Here is a 20,690-nt window from a genome sequence, read left to right as displayed (position 1 = left end):
AGAAAAGTTTTAAAATCGAGCCACTTACCTCCCATGATTCCCTCGTCAACTCAGAGATCTCATCGCTGTCTTGACGACATTTTTCCTCCTCGGTGGTTTCCCCGGCTTTCCCAGCCTCGTGCGGCGACAATTCAGGTGATAGATCCGTGTCAGTGTCCAGCAAGACATATCCCCGTTCCCGCCAATAATTCTCGTCGAGTTCTCCATAAAGCGACGGCACCCACGCATGGATAAACCTGTAGAGGTCGTCCACCCTGCAAACACCAAGAACACGCTTAGTATTAATCAGCGACGCTCATTCAGTTAGTTTCTTTTCTATTCTGCGAGAGTTCACCTCGTTCCCTTGCGTGTATTTATCAGGCAAACGTACACAAGAGAATCGACGAGGATTACGAATGCTCTTATCGCACTGATTTGATAACAATAATCGGTAACGTAATATCGGTTGTAACTTCCAATAAACGTTATGTCGCGTTTTAAAGCCTATTGTGAAGCTAGATTACACAAATGGATATTTGTTCACTGATTTCTCAAATTAAATTTCAATTTTCTTTATCCAAATAAATTGTTTACCGGATAGTTTAAGGTAACCCAAGGTAACTTTTTCGTTCAATTTCTTGATTCTACGAAATACGTGAATGACTTCATAGCTTTGACCAACAGTGTCAATAAATGAACATTACAATTAACACGATATTCTTAGCTATCTATATCTAACCATAAGAAATACATTGAGTTACCCTGTCACTCAAACACTGCGAGTAAAAGAGAAATCGATTTCACCAGTTTACTACCTTCGATTAACGAACGGTATAATGTTCTGCACGGTATTCGAAAGATTCTGGTTGTAAATGAAATTGACCACGTTGCTGACACTGCTCAATCCCCAATTCATTTTGCTGTCTTGTTAGGTACGGTACTCGTTCGCTCAACCCAGTCGTCTCTCAAATTTGACTTTCTTTAACAGATATCAAGACCGTACGAGGACATTTCTTATTTCCTTCAATGACCACGCGGTTCTTCTTTTTTCGCACACCTTCGCGATTTCAGTTCCAACAAAGTTTCAAAGTTTCGCGTTATATAATTCTCTTTAAATCAACACATTTATAGATACCGAAATAGTTTCGTGAATTTCGAGATTTTCGCTTTAAACCACTCGGCTGTCCTTTAAAACTTATTTCGAAAAATATCGCAAGTTGTAACACTCGGAAACACTGTTAGACCGATACGCTTTTGAACACTGGACCAGCTTCACAAATTTGATTAACTTTGCGTCAAACGAATCGATCATTCTTTGAAACCAACACCGAACTACTTCGATAAATTTTGTACGTTTTGCTTGCAACAACTCGGTTATTCCTTGAAACTTGCTTGCAGAATCACAACAGGTTGCACCGGTGAAGAACAAAGCGATTGTGATGCAACCAACGAGGATACCACAGAGACACTTGTTAGAATCACGTCGGTCGACTGAACAAGAGTTAGACGAGTGAATCATGCAGGAATTATGTATATTTATTACGATTAGCCAGCACAATGACGTAAACTTGTTGCAGCTGGTGCAAAATTTAACTGATTTTTTAAAGGCGTAGCCGTCACGGAGTCGCGATATCGCGAGTTGCACGTAGTCCAGATATTATTTCTACAAAACGTACGAATTAAAAGAGAGGAGTCAAACGAGTGCGGGACACAGTCGGTTCCAAGTGAATTTTTGTACTGCGTACAAAAGCGTTTTATCTGTTTGACATTGTCCGTCATTGTTCAAAGCATGTCGATTAGGTGTATCATTATCACCTGTCCGTTATCGCGGCATCCAACTGTTGCTACAATAACTATTGTCTAATGTTTCAAAGGCGTTTTACGTTAAATAAGATCATTTCGATCATTAGAAATTAGCATGAGTTAATAATTACTATCATTACGAACAAACAAACAAAATTTTACTTGAAGTTTAATTGAAGTGGAATTGAAATTGAAAAACAAATAGCCTCTTATCTTACTGCTCTTATTATCAAAAACACAGAGTATTAATAGATTTCAAGGACAGCGATTATTATCGAAAAATTGGCGCTGCAGGCTTCTCAATTTATATTTCAATTTATATTGCACGTAGAAATTATTATTATCCAATGAAGTGTCATGTCTACTTTTATCTATCGTCACTCTGTTACGTGCTACGCTTACAAAATTATATTAACATTCTCAAAACTGAATTCTTTTTAGTCGGTGAGGAAAGATTATCTCTTATTAATTACTTTCTGTACACGATTGGATCTACTTTATTCGCTTCTAAATCTTAGAAATCCGATCTACGCAATTTCTAAATCCCAAACCTCGCAATCTACAAGAAAAGCTTAAATCCTTGACCTTTCCCAAACTACAAGAAACTCTTAAATCCTTAATTTCTCTCTGTCTGTATGTCTGTCTGTCCCTCTCTTTCTCTCCCTCCCGCCCCCTCTGTCTGAACTTGAAAAAATACAAGAAGAATTCCCAAATTCAGAAACGACAATTATACGCGCAAAAAATTCCACAAATTGCTGTGCATTTATAGTCTTGAGAGAAGCGTTCTTTTTTAAATGAGCCTACCGCAATCAGAAGATAAGGGAACCGCCCATCACCTTGTATTTATTATACTCGTCTTATCACGCAAGTTCGTCCGTCGGAAGACCGCTTTGTACACAATCAGGTAACAGGAAACAACTTGAATATCTGCCTATCTAAGACGATGAAGCGAGAGATTAGTATAAAACGTCGTTGGGTTTCTTACATCTTTTCCATTCGCGATTCCATTTCGCTTGAGACAATTGTACAGAAACCTAGTTATATAAATTTACATAAAATGGCACATGAAATAAATATACGAAGAAAGCTTTAATCGGTAAAAAATCAAACAGGTTTGATTTTAAACTTGATTCTTTGTCGCATTTATAATTTGATTATTCATTATCATATGTTAAAAAAAATCCACGGCATATTGGTGAGATAAAAGTGCTTGTTTTTTTATTTGCATAAAGAATTAAATCTCGGCTGTACATTTGATACAACACAGAAATCTTTTTAAACGTTTTTTAAAATTAATATTTTGATTTCACGATATGAAGACGTTGTTCAGCCATAGACACGCAGTAGAAAATGATATAAGCGCGTTCAAAACAATTTTAGAAACAGCTGGAAATTCTGTCCTGATTCCAAGCAAAAACTAGTTAAACGATTTTTTTAAAGAGCTGGTGTTTTATAATCATGTTAATTAGTAACTCAGTGAATTCTTCGGCATCTTTTGATGACATGTGATCGACATTTTTTATTTCACTGCTATGCGACAATTGTAAATATTTTCACGATCCATAGTTCAGGAAGCTCTGCTCTAGACGACGTTTCAGGTTAAAAGTAAAACTGCCAGTTGCGCGGAATGAAAATACGCTTCTGCGTCGTGTTACCTAATTTCCCAATCACGTGACGGCTACCAGACACTGTTCTTTCGATTTATCCCTACCGTGCAACACGTAGTAATGCTATTATAGTACACAAAACGTTCGCCAGGTCAGAAACATACGTGTAACGCAATGCGAAATAGTCGTATGTTAGAAGGGCATTTATTTTAATGTTTATCGTCCTGATCTCCCGTATTTTTATGTAAATTTATATAACTGTCGATACAGTGCAAGAAGGGAAAGCCACAAGCCTAAGTTTAAGAGATTTGTTTCATTGATTAAGTATCATAACGTGTACTTTAATTTCGAGATTTTATATATTTTCATGCATTACGTGCTTTCACGCGAATTTTTACACGCAAAAAAAAAAAAGAAAAAATTCTCGTGATTGGTATAAATATCCGCAGTTTATTTACAATAACATTATTCGATTATAATCCACGCGTTCCTGTTCGCTGGAAGATTTGATTTCAACCCACGTATTATTAAATGTTTACTCTTTGTTGTTGTTAAACACGAACAACGCTAACTATAGAAAAAACGAGCGAAATTAAAAGTTGAAGACATAATTTTCAAGAACGTCAGAGGAAATTAATTACATAACGTCCAAGGATAACTTGCTTATACATATAACAGCAGTCCACTGATTTTCTTTACTAAGTCTCATTTTTCGCTTAAATAATAGTCGTTCACGTCAAGGTAAGTGAATTCAATTCCAGAACTATCAACATTTCGATTCGATGAATGGAGTGCAGATAAGTAGAGTATCTAAATCGTATATACAGTGGCGAATAAAGGAAAGTTTAGAGGATATAATTTTACAAAACGAGAAGAAGAAGGGAAAGAAAAAGAAAAATGAGAAATGAGGATGTCGTACATGTATCTAACATGTAAATGATCTTTATCGATACGGTGATAAATACTTGGTACAAAAGTTACAAATACTCAAGTGCGTAAATTCCAATTTTAAAATTCCTTTCGCTCGCTGCTGTAACTATAAGAAGGGAAACGTGATTTTCGCACGGAATAGAAACGATTTTTCGAACGAATCGAGCACACGGCGTGATTCCGTCGCGTTTTCTTCGCCAGACTAATATCGCGAACGCAAGCACGCAGAGGAAAAGTTACGAGCGTTAGAAGCATTCGATGATACGCTGAACACGTCACGTGATAACTCGCACTCTATTCGCGTGCACTGTGCACGCTTTTTTATTATCTAAAAGTAATCAACGCGGTATTTAATCTCACACACTTCCACATATTTATCTATTTTATTCAATGTACTTGTTAAACATAAAATGAAAAATTTATGAATTTACTAATTACTACTAATTTAATAACTCGATGTTTTATCTATAATGTTACAGAAAAATAGTATGTCAGCTGCATTTGATTATAGCGAATGAAAATTTAAGAGTATTTGATATTTCGTCGTATAAAAACGGTATATCGAATATGCGATTGATAATACGCGATAAGAAAAAGTTTGCTGAATTCAATCATCAAGTTATCAGAGTAGAAATAAAGTATTCGTGCGATCGAATAAAAATTTGCCAACCACAGTAATCTGCAAAGAAGCTGTATATATTTATACGCTTTACCTAATCAGATAGCAATATAAATAGATTTAACGCAATGACCACAGATTACATATCGCTAAATCAGATTAAGGTTTCAATTAAACTTTACGTTCTTTTTCGTTTACTAAAATCAGAGCGGAATTAAAATATACAAATTCCGGTTTAAAAATCACCGTCACTAAATTTGGAATATTGGCAATTCTCGAGAAAAGATGGTGTTAACGCTTCTTTTTTTAAGAATTTTATTAGCGCGAAAGCATCCGCTAGTCCAAACAGTTCGGATCAATAAAACGAAACGCGGTGAACGTGGGAGAACATTGAACGTTTCACGATGTTGACAAACGTAAAAGCGATCGTATAAATAGCGAACGCGATGGCTGTCTCGAGATCTATTTTGCGATCTCTTGCAGCTGACCACGTGCCCCGCTCGTAATTTTTGGCCGTTCTATCTCGCGATACGTTTAAATTTTCAAAAATAACGCGTTGCCCGATTTCGCAATTATCTTCGTTCCGTTCGTTCGGCAAAGTTGTTCGAGAATATTTCATAGCGACGGGGCGATTAATTTATCGTCACTTCCGTTGCCCAAGGCTCCTTCCGTGAAATCGACGGTGGTACAGAGAAATGGCAAGAATAGAGAAGGATGGGAAACAGACGTTTAAGGAACGATTCGCGAGAGATGATTTACGAGGAACAGAATTTCTCTTGAAAATCCAAGACCCTACGATTTTCGGTATTCACAACAACGTATACTGAGATTTTTCGTGTCTCGCGCTTGTATAATGAATTAAACTGAATGTTTCTCAGAGAATCTTGTTTTAACTTTAGAACTATGGCTCTAACGCTAAATAATTCGTTGTAGGATCTTCCTGCGATTACTCAGAACAAATATTCTTGGCACGATTAATGCATTTTGTTATACGTATTTTTCATCATACTACCTTAATTAAATCATCCATGTACGATAAATATTAGTCAAGCGATTAAAGATAGAAATCTTATAATGAAATTCAGAACTTATAATTGATGAAATATTTGTATTAATAGTTTGAACATTTAAAAATGACTAAAGATAGAATTTTTGGAATAAAGTTAACTTTTGTAAAAAAAATTAGGAGAACTACAGGTGTTATAATGTTTGTAAGCTCGTGAAATGTAACGCGGAAGAAACTTCTGTTTTATTTACCTGTTACGTGGTATGCTGAACCAGTATTCTGGCCGCAGCTTCTTCTTGCCATAGCTCATAATAGGAGTCGAGCGGGGAATCTTCTTATCTTTGGGCCTTCCTGTTCGCAGCCTCAGGTACAGTGGAGGATCCTCGCAAGAATGGGCTGGTCGTGGTATAAGCTCTACATAACGCGACAGAACAATTCATTATAAAACACATTATAATCCTGCTATCTCCAAAATTAATTATTTTACTGATTTCTTTGATATTCGCTTAATTATACGATAATAGATACACGCGTTTGCGACTTTTCTAATGAATTTTCCGACAAGACACACAATATTTAGATACCATTAAATACATTCCCTTCAAATAAAAAAAAAAGAAGTAGAAAAAAAATAAGGGTCATACAAGAAGCTCGTCTTTGAAGAATATTTTAAAAAGCATCGCATTAAATATCGCAGACAATATTATCGGAAAAATTTCTTTTTTGTATAAAGATTGTTATTTATATATTATAAAAATGGGATCGTAAGACAAACGTACAAATCAGAACACGGTACAGTTAATCAAACACGAAGAAAACGGGCACAACATCGCAGGAGAGCAAAATTATGTGATAAACAGCGTGAAAAAACCGGAACCACATCTAAACGATGATGGACAAAAATTTCGAATATACTGGCGACGTGAAAATTACACAGATTACATATTTAGAGAAATAAGTGCATTCGTGTGCAGGTGCAGTGGCAGAAACGAAACGGAACGTGTGAGTGAAAAGTTCAAAAATGTTTTAATTCTCGATGGACAAGACAGGTAATCGTCGATGGTGCGAAATTCAAATTGCATGATATAATTGGAGGTGGAAAAAAAAATTGCACAAAGAAAAAGAACGTGTCGAACAGGTGACAACGAAATAAATTATGTAAATTAATATAACGTTCTGTGGAGATATGGTGATTTATACGAAAAGGGATATAAAAGCAAGCTAATACAGTATGAACCTACCGAGGCCTTCGAGTTCGGGAAAATTAGGTGCTTGGACTAGAGAGGGACAACAAAACATATGACATTACTGCATTAGTATGAATTCATTGGCAGACGATCGTGAAACCTATTCTGCTGCTTCATAATAACTTTAAGTTTAATTATATTTAATTAGCAACTTATTCATAGAAGTTTAAGCTACTATTATATCATATTTTATTTTTAACAGTATAGAAGACCTTTACTTTGTAAACATTATATTCTTTAAATAGATGCAGCAGAAAGGGTTTCAAAATCCTGAAGACATAATAATGTTCCTCGTTAAAAATTAACGATAACGAGGTTCAAAATGAAGGGACTCGAGTCTAAACTCTGTGACCAAAAAGTAAAAAAGACAGTGACAGAGTCCAAACCCTTACGATCATGGTAGAATCGGTGTTCCTCGAATCTGTGTCAGGTATTTAAAATACTTGGAACGATATCAATTTGATATTGTTTCTTCGAACACACAGGTGGCGTAGATTCGTGGAACAACATTCACGGGTAATGACACACCGAATACAAGATGTAAAAACTAGTAATGACAAACGAGTAAAATTTGAAAACCATACAGAATAATATTGAAACTACGTTAAACTTGTAATAATGTAACGTAAGCGCATTTGGTTAGATATAATCATTGTCCTTTCCTTTAGTCTGTATTGGCGATAAGAGCTAGGTGTGAAGAGAGAGATATACATGTAGTCGAAATCGAATCCAAAGGCGCTCAAAAATTCGAAGAAAAGGATAATAAATGCACTAGCAAAATAACATCGTTTAAGAAGCCGTCTATACATACGAGCGAGTGCAGTGCGTGGAATGTAATCCCGTTTGCCATCATTTATTCGCCGTTTTTGTTTTTTCATGTATTCGCGGCTATGTGTAGTTAATTATAGAGTTATCGATCCCTTGAAAGGGTGTTTCTTTGTTGACGTAGTCTTTTGCGCGCAAACTACCTAACAATAATAACACGATCAAAAAATAGCTATTCCATAACAGAAATAATCATTTCTTTAAAACGGTCGACCAACAAAACGAAACACCCAGTAAAGGACTGAAAAAGATACTTTGCGTGAGCGGAGTCTGCCACAGTATATCTTACAATCATCGAGTTAATCATTCCGAAAAGATATATATATATATGTATAGATTGAAATATATCGTGTTCCATGAAGAAACTGATCGAGTTCCGGGACACTTACTGTCGAAACTGACGAACAGTTCGGGCATATCTTCAACAGAGACCATGCTACGATAGTCCAATCGAGGTGCCGTGGCCAAGGTTTTGTTACTTCGGTTACTGTCCACGCTGCTGCTACCTGACGATGTCAACGGTTGCTGTCTGATGAATGTGCCCACGGAAGATCGTCTGAAAGGAAACGATAAAATTACTAACGATTCATTAAATATCTGAGAGATTGCGTTTCAAAATCACGAGCACACGAGATTCTCTGTTTCGTGTTCCCTGCAATTTCGAAGCAGTGTACACTGAGTAATATACATATTGCAACATGATAAATAGCGATTAAATCATGGGGAGACGATGACATTCAAGATAAATGTTAAAATTGTATCCAGCATGTATGTACGGCGAAATAAAGTCGGATGGCTGCTCGGGGATACTAAAAACGCTGTGTTCGACTGATCGGTGAACCGTGTGTTGTCTGTAAGCGGTACTTGTAAAGCGGTATATATATATATTCTTTTATTTGGTGTAGTTTCTGAAAAGATTGTGGGGCACGTTTACCTGAAAGCAAGGGAATAAAAGATGCTGATCTTTCTCAATCTCGAGAAAGGCTTAACAGAAAATTAAAAACTCAATTGAAAGACAGGATAGATGAAAGACAACAAAGTATAAAGTGTCATACGTGTGAAGCTCGAATAAGTGGAACTTACGAGAAACTTGAATTAATTTCACGTCCTACGAAACAATAATCGTTCGTCGCTCAAAAAACTGGTAAGAAATGATCTTACACGTGAATCTCACGTACTTAATTATAGGAAAACAACAAGGAACAACAAACTAGACATCTAAGAAGATAAACGTTCAATGAAATTAATATAAAATTCAACAGCCCAATCAGAGATAAAAAGAGTAAGAAAAAGATAGAGCAAGAGAAAGGGAAGAGAGAGAGAGAGAAAGAGAGAGCGAAAGAGAGCGGAACAACAGTGGGCAGATACGAAAGAAAAATTATAAGGAGAAAGTGGATTTTAACGTGGATATATTATAAGTTGCTGGTTCATGACCGGGCCCAAACTCACCCCATAAGCCCTCCTGGACCAGGTGAAATCTGAGGGTTGCTGGTGTCCTGGGAGAGAGAGGAGGCGGTAAGCGGAGGTGTTCCTCCGGCTCTACCGCCCCCACCGCTCTCTTCGCTGGGAGTTTTAGCAAACAGGCCCGAGCTAAAGTCACTCACCAGGTTGATCGGCGAGCTTATATCCACCACCATTACATATTCTTTGTTAGTCACATTGGAAACCATAGTTAAGCTTTATGTTTAACACAGATTTACCATCACAGTCTGATTGGTCATACTGGTCTCAAAATAGCGGAAAAAATAGACAATATCCTTAAAATCCTTTTGAGCCATAACTTTCTTCTTTACTTACGTAACTACTAAATAGAATTAATCGCTAAAGGTCATTCCGGGATAAATTCTTATTTCGTGAGTGAAATCTCTTGGGTGAATGTATCTTTTACCATTGATAGGTATACACCTTCAGCGACAAATTTATTGATAGAATTTCGTAAAAAATAAAATTAGAAAAAAGAAGGAAGAACAAAATTGAAAAAACGGACTATGATGGTATAAGGTTATCGAAGACAACGTCTGGACTGATTGTGAGTTGGAAATGTTACACGTGCCCATTCCTTTGATTCGTTTACTCCGTTCAGAAATTCAAAAAAAGGATTATCCCAAAGCGCGTTTCGCAAATGCAATAAGCCGCTTGCATCTACGCGCAAATTTCTAATTAATATTCTATATTATAATAAATGAGGGTATTCATAGCAAAACTTGTGTTTCAAGATGAAAGTTTTACCGAGCTTGTGCGTCATCATATATGTAATTCTGTTTCGTTACGAATAGCCTCAGATATACTATAAATGTTACTTTAAGTTCTAAAAGATTTCAGCAGAAAGCAACCACATGAAAAATAAATGTTACACCATATAAGGAGGCCGGAACATTGAGAACCTTTCCTGTATATAGAAAGTATGCAAATTTCTTTTTCATTGAATTACTCATTCCTAACATACACGAATAGTAAAATAAAATATAAAAGCGTATTATATTAATTTATAAAAATTATTGTACCATATAAGTTACAAAAAAATTCTTATAAAAATTTTATGAACTTAGCAGGGCTAAGTATTATCACCTTGAGAAAACTTTGCTGAAAACTGATGAATGATGAGAATCCGCGCTATTAGGAAGACTCGAAACTTTATCAGTTCCAGATTTACTTTCATCTTCCTTTTCGCCAGTTAACCCTTCCATCCATGACAAAGGATATGATAATCGTTTTAACATCTGAAACAAATTATTAAAATAAGATACAGATTGCATCAAAAAGATAACAAAGATATAAATTATAATATTACTTTATTCCTACGAGTCTCTTGTTTATCGTCGTCTTTGTGTTCCTCATCTTTCTCAGGTTCCTCCGTATTATTACTGTCTAAGCTAAAAGATACAGAACTCGCCTTCTTCCTGCCGTTAATGGCAGGACCACTATCTAGCGAATCAGTTGTAACGTTCGTCGGAGCAATAGTAATAGGAGGGACCCAATCTGAAGATAAGACAATATCTGCGTCTGAATAAACTTTCTTTGTGGGATTTGGTTGAACTACTGGGAAAGAGGGATTAGGGTCACGTATGTCAATACCAGAGTCGTGGCATGACAGTTTGACTAGAGATCCTTCTTCGCCTTCGGGAATCACCTTCGACTTCGCGGAGTCCACCTGTAAATATCAACATTCATTACATTTTGAACTTTGATTAAGTATAGTATACTGAGTTTTAGTGACAACGAGTAATTAGTTTACTTTGTCAGAATTTAAAGAATCTTGTTGTTCATCCTCGATGGGCCATGGATATTGATCTTTGCTAGGAACTGGCCAGTGATGGTCAAGCATAGAACGTCTACGCTCCTCTAATGTTCTACTTGCTTGACCACCACCGCTCACAGCTTTAGTCTCCTTCTCTTTCTCTTTCTCCTTCTCTTTTTCTTTGGTTGTCGTTGTATCTTCTTCCTATGAATTAAACAGAAAAAAATTCAGTTTATTATCTGACAATTATCACATTACAAAAATGTAGTTAGTGTTTAATATTTAAATCTATGTACATTTTGAAGATTAGTAGGAGTAACGAGATCTCTCTCAAAGGCCTTTGGAAAAGCATCTCCATCTCTCTCAGCACAGCTACATACATTCTCAGCATCATCCGCCGTTAATTCCGGAAAATTTTCCTCCTTTTCTGGTGACTGGCACTTAATATTTTCAATTGGTGATGGTTTCTTCATATAATAAATTTCCGGCTTCTTATCTAAGTTTCCAGATTCTGTATGTCCAACTCGCATATGTGCAATATCATAATAAATTGCAGCATTTACTACAAATTCCATTGGTGCAATAACACCGTAAGATTCAGCTCCATGTTCAATTACAAGGGGATCAGAAACATTGGGATCAAACATGACTGCATTTGGTGTAACTAGTAACACTCCACCAACAACACCCTGTGAATATAAAACAACAGTTTAGTAACAACATGAAGTCATTAAAGAGTGTAAGAAGCTTTATGTTAAATGTAAATTGAATCATAAACCTTACCTGACCATCTGTAATGTGACGAACATTAATTTTCAAAAATCTTTCTTTAAATGGCTGTTCCTCCTCTTCTATCACTGTATTGGTAACACTAAGAGGTGTTTTCACTCTTTCATGGCTTGGTTTCGGTGACACTGGCCTCAGGTTGTCTAAAAGTTCTAGAAAGAAAAGTATGATGTTAAGCATTCAATTATTTTATTAAATATACAACATTTCTTATAGCTAAATAAAGCTTACCCATATTGAGAAAAAAAAAAAACAAATTAAGTGATCTGGTACCACTTCAATATTATAAAGGAATGTAACAGTTATTTCATAGTATTTAATTATAAGAAATTTAAATCCTGTTTCACGTAATATAACCTTTAGGTAATAGTGCTTGACCTATTACGAAGAACAAATAATAGTATAACAACAACATGTTTTCTATGTTTACAGTAAAATCAACGTTCATTGTTTGTTTTTCAACACCTGATAGGTTATGTTTGATATCTACCATAACGACGTACGAAAGTTGTATACGACCGAGCGCCATATTCTTTCGTGACATCGTATTTACATCGTGACGCCGGATCAGCTGACGTCGTACTATATGTATACATACGTTGAATGACAAAAGAAAAAACATAGAAATTAAGATATTAAATCGTGAAAGTTTGCAAAATCTTTGTAAACATACCAATAAATATACCACAATTGTTTTATTTTATATCAAATCATTCAAAACATTGAAATCAATTATTTGCGAATAAGCATATGGAAATGAATAAACTAGAACTAGTTAATGAGTTACGTATAATTATCTATACGTCCTTAAACGTTCTAACAAAAAAGAAAATACTAAATCGCAAAAAATACAATAAAAAATTTCACTAGGTTGAATCGTGGCTATCGACTAAAATGTTTATCAAGAGAGAGAAATATAGAATGCGCGGGAAACAGACTAAGAAAACAAGAAACACATAGTTTTCTCTGTATATCGATTCACCATACACATTTTCTTCTTACATACGTTCGACTACGTAAAACTACACCACAATGAATCTATGTATGACTCTTTCCTTTTAAGTACATACATACTTTGTTTTTCTGACTTCATATCCAATCGTCGATTCATTCGATTTTACGATCACCATATACTTGACAGGACTGTGTAAAGTGGCGCCACCGAATGGTCAACTTATGTTCTTTTCTCACCGCGAACTGCGGCGTCTTAAAAACATCTTTCATATATTCGATATTTTGTATGGTCAGTTTTTCTTAGAAGTTAATTTCGATAAACACAACCCCGATGTATTTTATTGTTCGCATAATTTCGTCACGCATGCTATTTTTAGTCTTCTATTACTAAGTATGTATTTTGCAATAGAAACCGGCAACTTATTAAACTCGGTTATAATTTCACCTATGATTAATGGCCAATGGAAGTATAGTGGTTTAGTATTGATAATAAAGCCAATGAAATTTTACATTTTGAGGTAAATTCTAGAAACTAAAACGATTCAATCACGTTATTTGGCAAAAGATGGTGAAATCGTAAAGAAGATAACATCTAACATGTATACTAACACAATGAGTTTGGAAATTCCAGAAAAGGTTAAGACCTCAGCATGTAACCAGTTAGTAAAACAGGCACTATGACCAGAAAATTGTGAAAAATGATGGACGAGAATAAGCGGCGGTCAGAGAATAAAGAGCAGGAGGCTGGCATGAAGATACAATACTGCATGTAGATAAATAAATAGTATACGAATATATGTATACGTATATTGCGGATGTACGTTATTTGTATTTGTTTTCAGCGGCCACTGGCTGAACAAATTTTCTGCAACTTTTTCATGAAAATTTACAAAATTATCGTGCTATTTTTAATGCCTGGTCCGCATAATTTTGCGAGCTATTGCATATGGTAGGTGCAATGATTCTCACAACAAACGTACTCGTATCAAAACGCTGAATCGTGCAGCGAATAATGAGAAAGAAAAATTCGATAAATCGAAGGGAAAATTGGCGTTAACGTGTTTCTATGAATAATGGAATACAGAACCTTGTGGCGTTCGGGTAAGACGGATTGAGTCATCTGGCCAAATATCAAAATGAATTGGGTCTCTGCTATATCTGATTGTACATTGTACATACAAAGTGTCGCGTAGAATATTAATACGGATCTATTGCACACGCTGGATAGATAAGACCTGACGCCTGACTCGTCATATTAACGTCTTCGAATATGTGCTTCGTATGTAAGCGACGTACTGAAACATTTTGCTAGTGTTAGATCATATGTAATGGAACGTTAATGAATTCCACAAGTCACGTGGTGAATTTTTCTATTCATATGGTACTTTTTCGTATCACCTTCACCTAGTTACATATTATACGAGCGACATGTGATACAGTTCGGAGAAAATACAACATCAAGTATCCGGGTGCGTCATAAGATAGAAATTGAGATAATATGCTGAAATAGAAGTATAGGGAATAGCCTGACACTCGAATTTCCAGTGAAATGAAATTCTTATCTCGAGATCAGTTTTGTTTAAGTAAAGCTTATATTCTCTACTGGTCTCGATCGTTCTACTCTAATTTTGAATACTGTAATACATTTATTGTATCTCTCTATCGCTAATATCTTTATGATTCTTAATAACATATTTGTTATTAACATTTTAAAGATTATATCAATTAGAAGAGCAATCAAAGACAAACGTGCACGTGGAAATCACAATTGCAAAGGAGATTGCGTAGCAAATATATTAACATTAAACCTTCAAATCTCACGCAACATTGGTCAAGTTGCCGTCAGCGTTGTAATATTTAATCAGGAAGTAAATATAGAATCATCTCGATTACCTATTCTTTTACTAAAGCTAATTGAAGTTAGTTAAATAAAAAATATGCAGGATTGAGAATCATAGCTGTATATAATAAGAAGAAAGGATAATACTCTCAGAAATTGAAATACGCGACTAAATTTAAATTCCTGAAATCTTCTCTTACACTGCTATCATTTTCATCATTCGTATTTAAATATTTACAGTAACTACAAGAAGCATTGATTTATTTTCAACCGAAGCGCTTTTTTATCAGGTTCTGTTTCGTCTTCATGGTATCCTGTACCTGGACCCGATGAATCACTTTTAGTAAATGCTATAATAAATACGATGCTAAATTTCTTATATAATATAGCTATATTTGCTTTTTGTAATCACTGTGAATATATAAAAAATTAAAACAAAAAATACTGAACAAGATAAATAAGTAAATAAATAAATTGCCTTTTTCTTCTGGAGGTAGGTCATCCTGGGACTCGTGATCGTGGCAAGGATCCGGACTAGGTGCGTCAGTAGTTCCGCCTTTTGTTTGACCTTCTCCTTCCACTGGTATCCACAGTTGCTGGCCGGGATAAATGAAAGTACTTCCGAGCCTGTTAAATTTGCTCAGCTCGGATGGCGTTGTATCGAATCTCGCGGCCACGGATGTCAGCGTGTCCCTGTCACCCACCTGCGGCAAAGAAAATAGTCACAAATTACACGATTAGTCTGGCATAATAGAAAGACAAGTCCGATAAGAAGAGAACAACAAATGTGTCTTATTGTCCACGACGAGATTAATTACGGGCGGGGTTTTAAACTACATTGTTCGACGTCTTGCATCGTTGATGAAAGATAATCTATTTTTATCTTACATAATCTATTTTTATGTACAGAGAAAGTGTTCATTGTACTGTTACAAGCATAAGGCATATTTCGTCTAAAAGGTTACATTCGCATCAGGACTTATTACCATTGATAAGTTGTGTCGTAAGTCATTCATTAGCTCAATAAGCGTAGCGAATTCTGTCTTTTAACATGTTGGCTATAAAAACGAATTTCAAGAATATTCATTTCGGTTTTATCTCTTCCACTTAGATTGTGTAATTTAGTGAAATTTAAAGAAATCGAAGTATTTACAACATCGCGAAAGATATAAAATTTCTCTCCTCTTTGTCAAAACAATTGATAGAAAAGTTAGTCATGTAGAAAATTCAAACTGTTCCCGAAGTGTCATTCTTTTTTATTTCAAGCCAACTTTCACACCCTCTATCCAGCGGCAGGGTACCAACCCTAAATGCAAATCACTGGCCACGGTTGCGTGCGTATAATAGGTAGTGTGGTTTGCTGAATCGATGCGGGTTGGCCGGGAAGCCAATCAGGGATCATCGATCGTGAGAAAGGGGCATGCATCGATGACGATCGTATGTCTGGACGCGTCGTTGACGTGCCAGCTGGTGGTAGACCGGTTTAGAACCGAGCGAATATCGGTGAAACGCAATTTCACGGACCGATGCCGATGCAACGTCATAAGCCGTATCTAGCGCCTCAATTTGCAAACGTCTGATGATCATACTCGATCGAATCGTTCGCGGGTAGCGGCTCCATTTCTACAGAAATATCATATTGCTCTACTTATCCATCATTAATCTCGTGGAAGATGCTAACGCATAACTTTATTTCATTTAAGTATAATTTGAACAACTAAGACGTATATTATTATGAATGAATATTATCGTGTGCAAGTATAATAGACTAATTTCTAAACAAGCTGAGCACCATTTCTCACGAAAGACGAAAAGAAGAAAATAGTAAAAAGATTTTCTCGCCAATAATGTCGCGTGACGATGCAGATGACGTTGTTATAAAGGTTGTAAAATGAAATTAAGGGAAACCAACGAAGATAAGAATGTCATTTCGCGATGTGTCGAAGAATGCCTGGTGGAATTTTACAGAGCCGACGTTTATGCAATGTCTAATGTCGTAACACGGCCAGAAACGTATAACGTAATGTGCGAGGCAGTTCCTGAAACATAATACTAAAATGTTCGCGTAGCGGTTCACTGCAGCGTCTGTACGGTAGCACCGGTATCATCTTGCAAGGTTCCCTGCGACGTTATGGTGCAACGTTCTGTGAAACGTTACCTGTCCTCGGTGCTTCGACGTCGTTTAAACGTTTCGTTTCACCCGGTTGTTCTCTCTGCCCGTTGCAAAGCAAAACGAACGAGCGGAAAATTGAATTTACGCTTTCATTTCAATTTAATTCCGTCGGTCTCTTTGTTGACCATAAAATGATCAGCAAAAACACGATATTCCTTCTGCGTCGATTAAAGTGAAACAATTATTTTTTTCTAAAAGTAATTTTAATTCTTAAAACATTGTAAAATGGTGAAATACGTTATTCCTTCTTATATTCTTGCAAGGTGGGTACATATAATATTAGTATAACTAAACGTATCTACCCATTTGGTTAGGTAATCATTTATTCCGTTTATTTGTCTCATTTATAGTACCGATATCGCCTATACAAGGAAAATTACGAGAATCCTCAGAGAAGATTAAAGATTGAAAAGTATTTTAAAAAAGTACGCTCATCGAAACTATATAAAAAAAAAAAAAGAAGAGAAAACTTATAATGATATCGTTGCAGTGTTCGTTAAAATAATTCTTTTCATCTAACTCATTGAAGCTTCTCGATCATATTTCTCGTTCCATAACAGTCGTAAATATATTCACGCGATGGCCGTAAGAACTATTATGCTATTTGCATAATCCGGCAGAAACGGTGTGCAAGGAGATATCGGGTAACAGAAAATTGAATTTCTTGAAAGAGGGGCTCGAGAACGGCCCATTCGCCAGCATATTATGGCTTTTATGCAAATCTGTGTCCAATGACCTTTAAATGTAGCCTGTCTAACGATAGTTCGACATTTCGTAACAATGCATATCCTAGTTGAATGAATGTTTAATCAACGAATCTCGCTTTAGATTGTATCTGGTATAATTATAAGTTTACGGTGATGTATCGTCGTGTTACCACGGTGGTTCACTGAATTTAGTATGCTACGTCTGATCATGACGCGACACGATCTACTGTGCAGTAGAATTTAGACGAGCACGCGTTCCAATCAAGAACAGACGAAACGTCTGACTATAACGTGACTCGATCTACTTCTGCGTTTGACGATGTTCCTCGATGGGCCTAAACTCTCTTATGGAATTCCGACTCGAAATATGGTTTTTGTATCGAGATGAATATAAATTGCCTTTGCTATGAGTATCTGTTAATATTGTGTTATGCTATTTACAGCTTATTTGTTACGAAAAAGTTTTCAATTTTAGAAGTTTCTTCGTAGGTTTCAGTAAATTCGTACGTACAAATATTTTCAGCGAAACTCTTTCTTCTCTTTAAGATCGCATTTGAAATACCCAAACGAACGCGATTCATCGATTTATAGAGAATAATCCTATTATAGACAGATTAGGAGATCCTAGCAAAATATTTGATGCGTTATGTGATCGATACTGTTGCATAACTTACAATTACGAATTTCTTATTTACAGAAACTACGTCCACCACGTTTTCACGATTTTTAGGATTATTTCAATCGAGAAGATTAATCGAGAGAGGGAAGAATTCGTAGTTATAAAGTCATGAGTCCTTCGAGAAAGATCAGCCAAGAGACGGAGTTGTTGCTAGTGCGGCTTCAAGTTGAAAGATCGACCGAAAAAGACAAAAAAAGACACGGGCGGGGTTGTGAAGCTTTTAAGCCAAAGAAAAAGAAAGAATGCGAGCCAGGAGAAGAAAAAGGATGATGTTTCGTAAAACGTCAGAGTAAGAGGGCAACTCGGCATTGTTTCAGTTTCTGCGTCTTAAGCTTCAGCGGTTCTCATTGCGGAAAGAAAAATTTATGGAGAAGAAAATTCATAATCTACTTCCTCGTTTAGAGTTTCACTTGCTCTTTTATTCAGGAAGATTCGTATCATGTCAGACTCGCATCTAACCTAAATTATTGCGCTCTCCTATAACTCAACAATGACACGAAAAATTGAAAAACAATCGATTACATCTCAATTATTGGTATGTATGTCGACTGTAATAATTTTTAATTCACTTTGCACCGACGTGTATATGTTACGAGTAAATTTTTATAACTATATTCGAAATATCGATACTTTTCAATTCAATTAATATATTTAATGCGACAAAATATTTCAGTATCGAATTTAACGCATAGTACCGAAATTGCTCAATTAAATTTTCGATTGAATCCAGTAATCCACCTCCGAGAAAACTAACTAAAAAATGTATTTTGCAATAAGCTCAATACCCGTTTCGTCTGAACGGCTATTCTTCGAAACGGACAATGTTCTAAATGAAGCAAGAAATCGCTTAAACGGAGAACATTTGGAGAGAATATTTTCAGATTCACTGTCTATCGAAGACTGGCATTTTGAGTATAGTATTCTATTTCTTTACTAATAAAATTTTAATATTCCATGTTATGTTTATTGTATAATATTTATAACATTAAATTTATATACGTGATTTATTTTCATTTTTGGATTTTATTTCGGCTGGTATACTTCTATTTTAAACCTCAAACCGTAAAGGTGGATATTTCATGTCCGGGCTATTTCGACCAGGTTGAGTTTCTCCCAAGGGAGTAACCCTGGCTGAAAAAGGTTGTTCGGAAAAAGTTTTACCATAACCTTGATTTAGGATGTTATATGAATTTTCTGTGATCTCTTTAACATGTATTGTCTATTAAAAAATGTATCAAACAAAAGACCTACGTTTACAGTCTGAGAGTACTGTAAAAACGTTTACAGTCCAAGGGTTAATTGCAAGTAACAATACCGATAATATCAATATTCTGCTTCTAATATTACATGTAATGATGCTCTGGATATTAATACCAACACACATCCATACAAAATATCGATACAATTCAAATATTTCGTTATCACTACCACACAGTTTCTCACAGTTCGCTTACCAAAATCGCCACTTTCCGCACTTCGTGGTCAGATCCTTTAGACAAAGTCTCTATTTTTCGGCAATATAACCATCTCTAAACAGTCATAACATTGACACCGCGACTGTCCAAATGTCGACTTTCCAAACATTCGCTCAAATACGTGGCCGAGATCCTTTGAGCCGCTGAACGAGCCAGAAATTATACTAAGGCTAAATAGCGGCGGGTTACCTGTCACTATATCTGCAGGAGTTACGTTGCCGCCAACAGATATTATACAAAACTGGGAAATCATAAAATTAAATAAGCAGATTCAGAGCTAACGCAAAATATCGTACTCATCTATAATCTAACGATAAATAATACCGTTTAGCGATTGTAAAACATTTATTTGCAGCCTGCTGGTCATAAATTTAACAGATTGCAGCCTTCGATAAAAGATGAAATGAGCACCTCTGATAGATGCTTGGCGTCGAGAGGGAGAGCTGTCCCATTCACAAAAGATCGGCTAAGAAAGCATCCGTTGTCCCGATTCTTCCCTCTTTTCTTTTCTTTTGTAGCCGAGTTACCTTCGTCCCGCGCCCTTCCACCTTCCTATCAGCTTCTTATTCAGGGTCGTGCGCCGCATTTTCGCGGTTTACGTATCCGATAATAACTTTGCCTAGCCTCGAAGCTCCGCATCCCGATGCATCCTCTCTGTTCGTCCCATCTTACCACAGTTATCGTCCTTATCTTTCGCATCAGCTTCCGTATCTTTGGAGGCTATTATCCGACCATAAGACGTTACAGGTAACGAGGCGAGAGTGGAATGCAATTATCCGTCGCCGACAAGACAGGGCTTTGCCTGTCGGCAACTTCCATCAC

The 20,690-nt window shown here is 36.1% G+C and overlaps 1 protein-coding gene and 1 long non-coding RNA gene across 13 annotated transcripts in view; both read right to left on the bottom strand.

The window, feature by feature from the left end:
- Nucleotides 1-20,690, bottom strand: part of LOC100646293 (TLD domain-containing protein 2) — a 294,489-nt gene that overhangs the window by 35,526 nt on the left and 238,273 nt on the right. For 6 of the 12 annotated variants that reach the window (XM_048405837.1, XM_048405838.1, XM_048405836.1 and 3 more), the window contains 11 exons: nucleotides 15,313-15,538; nucleotides 12,038-12,192; nucleotides 11,551-11,943; nucleotides 11,252-11,458; nucleotides 10,808-11,167; nucleotides 10,585-10,736; nucleotides 9,466-9,636; nucleotides 8,406-8,572; nucleotides 7,186-7,221; nucleotides 6,196-6,358; nucleotides 29-254 (listed from right to left, as the gene is read on the bottom strand). In XM_048405837.1, the coding sequence (XP_048261794.1) occupies nucleotides 29-254; nucleotides 6,196-6,358; nucleotides 7,186-7,221; nucleotides 8,406-8,572; nucleotides 9,466-9,636; nucleotides 10,585-10,736; nucleotides 10,808-11,167; nucleotides 11,252-11,458; nucleotides 11,551-11,943; nucleotides 12,038-12,192; nucleotides 15,313-15,538 (2,256 nt within the window). Of the gene's footprint in view, nucleotides 1-28; nucleotides 255-794; nucleotides 1,762-4,376; nucleotides 4,516-6,195; nucleotides 6,359-7,185; nucleotides 7,222-8,405; nucleotides 8,573-9,465; nucleotides 9,637-10,584; nucleotides 10,737-10,807; nucleotides 11,168-11,251; nucleotides 11,459-11,550; nucleotides 11,944-12,037; nucleotides 12,193-15,312; nucleotides 15,539-20,690 lie in introns of those variants that run through there. The other 6 variants (XM_048405834.1, XM_003395393.4, XM_048405835.1 and 3 more) reach the window with 6 other exon arrangements.
- On the bottom strand, nucleotides 2,492-4,475 carry LOC125385105. The gene is made up of 2 exons (XR_007224074.1): nucleotides 4,355-4,475; nucleotides 2,492-2,717 (listed from the first exon to the last, which is right to left on the bottom strand). It is a non-coding gene; the product is annotated as an uncharacterized LOC125385105 (long non-coding RNA).

Source organism: Bombus terrestris, chromosome 5, assembly GCF_910591885.1.
Source record: "Bombus terrestris chromosome 5, iyBomTerr1.2, whole genome shotgun sequence".
Lineage (NCBI taxonomy): Eukaryota > Metazoa > Arthropoda > Insecta > Hymenoptera > Apidae > Bombus > Bombus terrestris.
This window is presented reverse-complemented; position numbering and strand designations above follow the sequence as displayed.